Below are 10,883 nucleotides of genomic sequence, written 5' to 3'. Positions count from 1 at the left end.
TGATTACAAGTAATTGATTACTGTAATCAAAATTGTTTTCAATTTGACAGCTGTAATCAAAATTTTTTGAAAGTTGTAATCACGATTACAAGTAATTGATTACTTGTAATCGTGATTACATGTAATTGATTACTGTAATCAAAATTGTAATCATGATTTGAGCTGTAATCAAAATTTTTTGAAAGTTGTAATCCTGATTACAAGTAATTGATTACTTGTAATCGTGATTACAAGTAATTGATTACATAGCTGTAATTATCTGTAATCAATTACAGTTGCAATCGATTAATGTAATCAACGGCCAACTCTGGTACATACTGATACCTTGGAAATAAGCGTTTTATTGTCCTCGAAAGGGATATGTACCTTACAAAATTACTTGACAGTGCAATAGCATCATGCAAAGTGATAAATACATTTTATCTTTGTTCTAATTGGAAAAACTAAAAAAAACTGGTTTCGCTTACTTCAATAACACAAAGTCACCCAAAACGTCAACAAATAATATTAATGAATTTTTTTTAATTATTTTAACTATATTAGTTGAAAAACTTAGTGGAAGAACCAGGTAAGTTATATTTTCAGAACTAAAAATAAGTTGCATTCGAACTATTTTATTATCAATTTATTAGAAACAGGGACAAATATTTCTTTGCTTCTGTTTATTTACCCCTGCCTAATTTAAAATAAAAATCATGCAAGCATACTGAAAACTGATGTAATTAGTTATATTAAGATTTGAGTGAAGGCAGAAACAGTTTTGTAACATTTAACACACCAGTACTGATACAACCACTTCTTTTATTTTCTCAGATTCATCAATTCCCCTAAAAATTTCACTTTCCTGGTTCTTCCACCAAGTTCTTTAATTGAATCGGTATATGATTTTCAGTTTTGAGTATGATTTCGTAGTGCTTCTCAATATTTATTTTTTATTTATTTTTTTACTCTCCCTGTGCGAAGAACGGGTGGGTATTCAGCTTGCCTATATGTATAAAAATGAATGTCTGTGTGTATGTCCTTTATCGACTCCTAAACCATCCAACTGAAATCGATGAAACTTAGCATACAGATAGTTCGATGCACAAGGAAGGTCACTGTTGACATTAGAGCATTCTACGACATACCGCTTGAGAGGGATAAGCGAAAAACGGAATGGAGTTTTCTGATTGGCTAAGCGTTAGCCTCTATTTCAAACTTAAAGATTCAATTTTTCACATATTTTAAAATAACATCAGAGATATTTGCTAGCTTATAGCTCTATTTGATAAAAAATAGTTTATTGCACGTATTTAAATATTTTATTATTTTATATTCGCTATGTCAGATAAATTTAATAGACATTGCTTGGTACTACGGCGCCAAATTTATTTAAAATTACTTATTTAAAATCAACGGCAATTGAAAGGAAAAAAAGCAAAAATTAATGGGTATGTGGTACTAATTCGTTAAGGAGAAACATAAAAAAATCTACCCCAATGATGCTTAATTAATTACGGTAATATATGCATATTGAAATAAAAGAAATAAGCTATGTACTAGATAGCAAAAGTAATGGAGTAAAGGTATTTATTTGTCTAGAAGAACCGTAAGAAAACGTCATACTATCATTGACGACAATGATGCTTAATTAATGTTGGTAATATGCATTAGGTGAAATAAAAAAAAAGTAACTTCTAAACTAAAAAGAGAAAATAAGGAGAAAACATACTAATTCGCGTTTTGTGTAACAGTAAAAAATTTGCAAATTATTACTGACACTAATGCTCAATTAATATTGATAATGTGCATTAATTTTATTTTATTTTATAACCGTCGTTGCCAATATTTGGGTATACGACTACTAAAGTTCAACTCCGTAGCCTTGTAATTTTGAACCCAATCCATAAGACAAGAGGATCCTGGATCACGTATTGGGCGAAATTTGCCTTCGCGGAGGACTTTTTGATGGAACTAACCCGCATTTGCGTTACATGGAGAGGAAAACCACGAGAACCTCCCACGGTTAGCTTGACGGCAGGGGGACTCTAACCCATGATCCGTCTACCACTGAGGATATTTCTCGTCAGCACTGTGGTCGGTGCAAGCAGGATGCGGAATTCGTTTCGACCATCCATCGCTGGGATCGAACTCCGATTCACCTTATAGGAAGGCGAACGCTCTATCTCCTGAGTCATCACGGTTCAAGTAATGTGTATTAATTGAAATAAAATAAGCTAAGTGCTAAAAAGTCAAGCTCATGGAGGAAAGATTAATGGGAAGTTCGTTTAAGAAAACCTCAAAAAAATCGCCATTCGCAGATGACGCTGGATTCATATGTATCCCTGACGGTAATATGTACTATTGGTATTATGGTAACTGGCGTATTATTGATGAAAATTCTACAAGGTGTTTTCCGTAGCTTCAGGAAACATTTTTATTTCGGTGATAGCTAAAATAGTGTATTAATATTATAATGAATTACAATTAAAAGAACTTTTTTCCACTGCTACTTATAAATATTTTAACAGTAAATTAGATAGAAAAATGGTCATGCTGCAAAATTCTTATGAAGTTCTAATATTTTTTTTTAAAGTATGCTGCCACTGACATATGTAACTCAAATGTTGAAGGGTTATGCAATAAGTACCAAACATAATATAGGTATAAAATATTTTATTTATATATTTAGTGTATTGTATTTATATATATTATTAAAACTGCACCAATACTAATCAGTTTCAATACCGATACTTTGGAATTAAGCATTTTGAGACCTCTCGAAAGGGATATGTTTCCTCAGAGAATCACTTAATTGTGGTAAATTTTAACTATCATGAATTATCCGCGAGCAATAGCATCATAGCAAGTGATGCTAAATACATTTTATCTTTTTTCCAACGAATCTATTTTTAGATTTTTNATCCGGAATCGGGAGAAATTTGCCTTCGTGGAGGACTTTTTTGATGGAACTAACCCGCATTTGCGTTACATGGAGAGGAAGATCATGATAACCTCCGACGGTTAGCCTTACGGCAGGGGGACTCTAACCCATGATCAGTCTACTTCTCAGGATATTTCACGTCAGCACTGTGGTCGGTGCAAGCAGGATGCGGAATTCGTTTCGACCATCCATCGCCGGGATCGAACCCCGATTCACCTTATAGGAAGGCGAACGCTCTATCCCCTGAGTTCGAGTAAGGTGTATTAATTGAAATAAAATAAGCTACGTGCTAAAAAGTCAAGCTCATGGAGGAAAGATTAATGGAAACCTCAAAAAAATCGACATTCGCAGATGACGCTTGATTCATATGTATCCCTGACGGTAACTACTGGTATTATGGTAACTGGCGAATTATTGATGAGAATTCTACTTCAGGAAACATTTTTATTTCGGTGATAGCTGAAATAGAGTATTAATATTATAATTAAAAGAACTTTTTTCCACTGCTACTTATAAATATTTTAACAGAGAAATGGTCATGCTGCAAAATTCTTATGAAGTTCTAATATTTTTTTTTTTAAAGTTTGCTGCCACTGACATATGTATAAACTCAAATGTTGAAGGGTTATGCATTAAGTACCAAACATAATATAGGTATAAAATATTTTATTTATATATTTAGTGTATTGTATTTATATATATTATTAAAACTGCACCAATACTAATCAGTTTCAATACCGATACTTTGGAATTAAGCATTTTGAGACCTCTCGAAAGGGATATGTTTCCTCAGAGAATCACTTAATTGTGGTAAATTTTAACTATCATGAATTATCCGCGAGCAATAGCATCATGGCAAGTGATGCTAAATACATTTTATCTTTTTTCCAACGAATCTATTTTTAGATTTTTTTCCATTACAAACAACGAGCTTCGCTTACTTCAATAAAAGCCACCGAAGATTACAAAATATATTAACCCTTTGCTTACAGCGTTAGTGTGATGATCGTATCCGCCTGTTATTTCAGCCGTGAGCAAAAGGTTAAATTTAAAAAAAAAATTCGAAACTATTTTGGCTATATTAATTGAGAAACTTATCGGACGAGCCAGGTAAGTGACATTTTCAGAACGAAAATAGAACTTGTATCCAAATTTATAGAAGATTATATTATTATTTATTAATATATATTATCCAATTTATTAGAAGGTGATACTAATAGTTCTTTGCTTTATTTTATTTACCACTGTCTCATTTGAATAAAAATCATGCAAAGCATACTAGAAACTAATCAGGATTAGTTATGTTAAGATAAAAGTGAAAATAAAAACAGTTCTGTTATATTAAACATACCCATATGGACGCAACTACTTTGTGTTTCATTTTATCTAATTCATTAATTCCCCTAAAAATGTCATTCACCTGATTCTTCCATCAAGTTGTGTCGGTATATGCTTTTCAGTTCCGTTGTGTTTCTCAGTACTGATTTATTCCTTTTTTCTTTTTTAATTCTGTCCGTGCGAAGAACGGGTATTCAGCTAGTATGCGATGAAGTTGCTTTTTTGAAATCTCTTAGGAACGAATACGTCAATATACTGACAAAAGAATGAAAAGGTGCTACAAATTCAACCATAGAAGTAAGAAAAATCACACTATGCCTATTTCATATATTTTGGTAACTAAGTACACATTTCAAAATTAATTAATAGATTTTTCTCCATTTTATTTTTTGATATAAGTCGAAAGGAATGTTATGGTAATACAGTTCGGAAAAAAATAAAGATTTTAATTCAAAATATTTTCAATGTGTGTAATAGTCAAATTCATGAACTGAAATGAAATAACTGAGATCAAAGATTATATGAAACGCTGTCACTAAAAAAAGTATCTCTAATCCTAAAAATATGCGATAAAGTAGCTTTTCTGAAATTTCTTAGGATGAATAACATCAACACACTGACAAAAACATACATAAGGTAATGATACTAATGTGTGTAAATGCTTAGGAGTGCAGCAATATTTCAGGAATAAACTGCACTACTTTAAAATAAAATTTATCATCATACCTTCAACATAAACTATATTACATACAGTAAATACATTATACTGTATCAATATATTTGGACTTAAGTTAAAAATGATAACACGTTTAAAGTAAATATTTACTGATATTGCATCAATATAATATAATAAAAGTGATAATTAGTTTTAAATAAATTATTATCAAATAATAATTTGAAAGTTACTTTCTAGTTGACAGTAGAATTGATCTGAAGCAAGGTATTTGTAAGTCCCTTTTTTTCCAGAAGGGGCATTCTTTTCATCAATAACGTTTCTTAGTTTTGTTTATAGATATTTTAAGTGCTTTATCAGATATACTTTTAAGTACTTTATTACTTTTTAGAATCATTCACTAAATAACGCCCATAATACACGGACTTATCCTATTACAAAGTAGCCACTTTTCCGGCAGAAATTGGTCATAATAGGCCAGCTGAACTCTTAAAACTAACTTAAAATAAAATTCATGATAACCACATAAATTTTTTTCCAGACTGTGAGGTTTATAATTATATTGCCCCACTACTTTATATTTATTTCCTGTTAGCAATTAAAAAGGAATAATTTCATTAAATGAATTTCAATTTCTTACCTCAGTTATGCTTGAAACTTCGCATTGGAAATACACTGGTATAATAACGCTTGATGATATAAACATTCCTACAGGTATCATAAAATTAACGATGGAAATAGCGATGCCATATTTGTAAACTTCAGCTGGTGATGAAAGAAACGAAGACGTAGATGTGAGAGTAACAATGATAGAAAAGATGACAGGAAATTTTGGCATATTTTTTCCTGCCAACAAATAATCCGTAGCTATTTTCTGTTGACCTTTGAAATACCTTGCACATAATCCTATCCCAGTCGATAACAAAAGTGTCAAAGAAATAATAACATAATCGGCAACACCAAGACTGTATTTTTTAAACATTTTGATTTCTTTGTCAGATTACAAACTTCTGTGATTTGCTGTAGCTTATTAAATGCGGTGCAAAGAATCTTCTGATTATGAAATGCTGAAAAAAAATTAAGCTATATTCAGAGCAATTTATCTTCGTAAAAGGATAATATTTCTCTTGTTTTTAATTGTCTTATTCTTATTAAACGTCGTTTTCAATGATAACAAGTGGAAGAAAATGCTATAATTTATGTTCTATTAAAAGTTAACCTTTTTCTGTTTTTTTATTGTAAGAAAAAAATATGTTTTCCTTTTGAATGGCGATTAAAAGAATATATACGTTACCGACAAAGTATGAAATAGTAACTAGGCATTGTATACAATACCGGAAGGTTTTAGGTAATGTATGAAATATGGGAATTATTACATATTTTCCCTTGGCATTGCATATAATTCCTAGGCATTCTACAGAATGACAAATTCTATTTATGTAAAGTATGAAAACGTCCCCGATAAGGCCATTATATAAATAAATGACGTTCATTCCTCAAAATAGCAAATGTTATTCTGAAAAAATAATGAGAATGAAATTTAAAAAATTTATTCGAAACGCGTAAAGAAAAATGAAATTTTACTGAAACAAAATTCGCGCTCTTATTAAGGGAAACAAAATTTTTATATAAATATTCAGAAATTTAAATTAACCTACTTTTTTCAACACGGTAAGTTTGAAGACATTTTGAATTACATTTTATTACATTCGAAACGAATCGGAGGTGTATTTCATACTTTACTGGAAGAAAAAAGAAAATTAATTTTATTTTGTGTATAATATTAAAATGAACGTGATGCACTTTAGAAGTTATTTTGGTTGTTTAATGAACAATATTATAAAAAGAAGAAAAAATTGGTTGTTGTTATTGCTGCTTATCCTAACGGATCTGACATTAGTCAGATCAACTCCAGAAAGTTGTTGACAGCCAGAAAGTCGATGACAAGAAGTGGATCGGAAATTAAGTCCGCCCAGCTGTGGCCCCATTACCAGCTTCACGGATTCTGATTCCGATTGAAACTAAATTCCGATGCGAAATAATTACGAATCCGATTCCGGCTGGTTTAGAGCAAGCGAAATCTAGATTCCGATAGGGGTTAGTTTATTTTAGTGATAAAAAAGGCGCTGTTTTCTGTCATTACTACCGGTTAAAGCCAATATGAAAAATATATGATTTATTCAGAATAGGATATTTTTATAGCTTTCATAAATATTATTGTATTTCGATACTTAAATTGAGACTTATTTTGTTTTACGGATTGAGTTAAAAAGAAGAGTTTTTCGTTATATTCAGAAAGATGATAACTTATCCATTTCATAATTTTGTAACCATCGTCGAACAGCCGACCTAATTTTGTGTTTATGACTACTGATGTTCAGCTCCGTAGTCTTGTAATTTTAAATCCAACCCAGAAGACAAGGAGAGTCCTGTATCAAGTATTGAGTGAAATTTGCCTCCATGGGGGACTTTTTGATGGAACTAACCCTCATTTCCGTAACATGGAGCGGAAAATCTCGAAAACCTCCCATGGTTAGCCTGACCTCAAGGAGACTCCAGATCTTCTGAGCCACAACGGCTGGGCCTGATTAATAATAACAAATGATTGATTATGAAAAAATAATTTCATTGAGATAATGATGAACATTTAGTTGAAATCCAATTACCGCCAAGCAATCTGAAAAACATTTTCGTAGTTTTTCTCTGCGTGTAACGCAAAATTTGATAATTTTAATTTCAACTTAATCATGGTTAAAATAAATTATTTTTGTAACTTTTATAAATATTGTTTTTCGCCGATACTTAAATTGCGAGTCACTTTGATTTTTGGAAAGAGTTAAAAATATAAATACAAGAAATATAAAGAGCATCTCGTTATATGTTGTTGTTGTAGTTACTTTACGTCGCACTGGAGCCGCCCAATGGGCTATTGGCGACGGTCTGGGAAACATCCCTGAGGATGATCCGAAGACAAGCCATCACAATTTTGATCCTCTGCAGATGGGATGGCACCCCAGCTTCGATAGCCCAACGACCTGCACGCGAAGTCGAGCACTTTCCGGTGGAACAGTTTAACGAGGACTAATACCGCACACCCTCGGTCCCTACGCAGACTGATCCAAGTGGTCACCCACCCGCACACTGACCGTAGTCAGTGATGCTTGACTTCGGTGATCTGCTGCGAACCGCGTCTTAACGATCAGTCCGCTGCGGGACGCATCTCGTTATATTCACAGATATAATTAGCTGTCAGTCAAAGATGCTAAAAAATGATTCATTATGTAAAAAAAAATTCATTACGATTCCTGAGCATTAACCTAGAACTCTTAAAGCGTCAAGCAATCTGAAAGATATTTTCGTTGTTTCCCTTTACGTGTAACGCAAAATATGATTGTTTCCTTTTAAAAAATTAAAAAAAAACATTCATAAAGGCAACACTGTTAAAATATTTACATAAATTATGAGTTATTTTATCTTTCTTCCCTGTTAAAGCAAAACAAAATGAAGATGATTTGATTGAGGGCAATTCATTAGCAGGGTAGATAGTCTTTTGCGGACGTTAAGAAATGATTTGGCAGATTTCTTCATAATAAATGCTACGAATAAATATTTTGATGAAAAAGATTTTTATCTTTAATTCTCATGGGAAAATTTAACAAATTTACGTGTGCATGACTTGTATTTTTTAAAAAAATGTGTCTAATCTATATTGTTTGAAATATATATGTCGGTAAGGGTTCCTTTATTCAAATCTGTTTTTTTTTCTAGGTATTCCACAATCATTGTTTGCTGGCGAATATTAATTTTTGTACGTGAAGCCATTTGAAAATACTACGTTGTAATTTTACTCTATATTACTCTCTATACTTCAGATAAACACATGCTTGGCATAGAACACACAAAATTGTTGAAAATGTATGAATTTTTAAGCTTTCAGTTCTAAGTTAATGCAATTTCAGCTCGCATAGAAGAAGAGAAAACAAACATATCGTTGCCAGATTAATAAATTAGAAATATAGTAATTTTCTAATGGGTCAAAGTTAGTCCCGCCTATAAACTTCAATTTCACCGGAATCGTGTGGAATGGCGATTTCGATTCCGGATTCCGATATGCTCATGTTGCGGCAAAGTGGATTTTACGAAATTGGCAATCCGATGAAAGCTAGTTTCCGAGCGGAATAAATTTCGATGAGTTGGTAATAGAACCACTGGACAGTCCGACACAATCAAGTATATGTTTCGGTGAGGATGGTTGGATACAGCATATTTTACAAGTCGGGTAAATTTTTGTGCCACTTTCGAATGTTAGACATTTTAGGTGACCAGTTGAGAATCTAGCCAAGGCAGTCTGGGAGCTTCGATTGCTATTGATTCCCAGATGGGTGCCAGGAGATGTTGCGTTATACCATTGGTGCGTAGGTGGAGTTTGCCAGATTGATTTTTGTCTATATTTTTCATTGGAGTAGAGTTTCTGATAAGTAAGTGATAACCCGGTGGGCATATCTTCCTCACTGTCCTCTTCGGCCAATCTATCTGCTATCTCGTTGCCACCAAAATTAACATGTGATAGAATCCACTGGAGATGCACGTGACGGTGCTGAGAAATCTTTTTCATCCTGAGCAGGATAGATATACTAATTTCATCGCTGGCAGAGGACCAACTACTAAGATGTTGCAGGGCACTGCGGCTGTCCGATAAAATCCAGAGTTCTCCATAATTACTGTCGTAGGGAAAGATAGCTTCACGCCCCTCCTTAATCGCTATTAACTCGCTCCTGAAGACAGAGCAAGTGTCTGGATTGCGTTGCTTTATTGATTTTTCTAGATGTTGGATCTTAATATATATACCGCTGCCAGTACCATCTTTTGTACGACTACCATCGGTATAAAACTGCATTGCATCGCTAGGTATGCAACTGATAATTTCCGGAGCCAACTGTCTCAGATGATCTTCCATGTGAGTTTGCTTGTTTGCAGTGGAATTCTGATCGAAATGAAAAAAAAAACTCTTGGCAGTCCCTCTGAGGGATCAATACAAGATCTTAAGGATTGAGGTTCAACCTCACGAGAGACCAGGTTTTGAAATTCCGCCTGGCCAAATTGGTAAAATACATTAACCCTCTTAGCACATTTGCTTGTGTGTGACACAGGCGAAAGTTACCTGCAAATTTGCACATGCCCGTGTCTCACACGGCCAATCTTGAATCTTACGTTAGTTTATTTCTGATGCATGTCTGTGATCTTCTCTTGTAAAAATAGATAGGTTAGATCAAGGATGGGCAAACTCTTTTGGTCGAGGGCCAAAAAAAAAAAAAAAAAAAAAAAAAAAAAAAAAAAATTCGATCATTGATTAAATTTGTTTTGTAATGCACTTTTAAAAAGAGCCATCAATTTTTCAGACGTCGAAGACCCATGTTTATTTTAACATTATGAGAATTACACGTAAAAAAATTTAAGAAAACAAACATAATAAGTTCATTTTCATTTTGTTTATTTTCGTAAACACTAACACAAACTCAGTATGATATCAATATGATATAGTTTTATTCAAACTCATACATGGCAATATAAATAACATAAAAATCGACTGAAATTTCAGACATACAACTTAGTAACTGCGCAAATGCATTTATTGTATGAATTGATTAAAAAATATACTTTTTTTGTGTGTTACAAAACAACAAAACAAATTTTTTAAAAAAACAGTACATGGCACATAAAAATCTTGTATATGGGTCATTCTCACGAAAACTGTCATTTTTCAGTTCATAAAATCCCAAAAAAGTAAAGTGAATAAAAAACTCTGAAACTTTTTATATTAATAGAAATATGTAATGGCATTATAAAGAAAGTATATATCCTATAAATTATACTTAATATTTAAATTAATTAATTTTTTAAATAATTAATTTATAATAATTAATAATTAATTAATTAATTTAATAAATA

General features: G+C 32.3%; 1 protein-coding gene across 1 annotated transcript in view; it reads right to left on the bottom strand.

Moving 5' to 3' along the window:
* LOC122271803 (putative sodium-dependent multivitamin transporter) overlaps nt 1–5,988 on the bottom strand; it is a 50,004-nt gene extending 44,016 nt beyond the window's left edge. Inside the window, exon 1 of the mRNA XM_071184231.1 lies at nt 5,575–5,988. Within this exon, the coding sequence (XP_071040332.1) occupies nt 5,575–5,916 (342 nt within the window). The 5' untranslated portion in view covers nt 5,917–5,988. The remainder of the gene's footprint in view (nt 1–5,574) is intronic.
* Between the last annotated feature and the right edge of the window lie 4,895 nt (nt 5,989–10,883).

Source organism: Parasteatoda tepidariorum, chromosome 8 (genome assembly GCF_043381705.1).
Source record: "Parasteatoda tepidariorum isolate YZ-2023 chromosome 8, CAS_Ptep_4.0, whole genome shotgun sequence".
In the NCBI taxonomy this organism is placed as follows: domain Eukaryota; kingdom Metazoa; phylum Arthropoda; class Arachnida; order Araneae; family Theridiidae; genus Parasteatoda; species Parasteatoda tepidariorum.
Note: the sequence above shows the minus strand (reverse complement) of the source record. Positions and strands in the feature narration are given on the sequence as shown.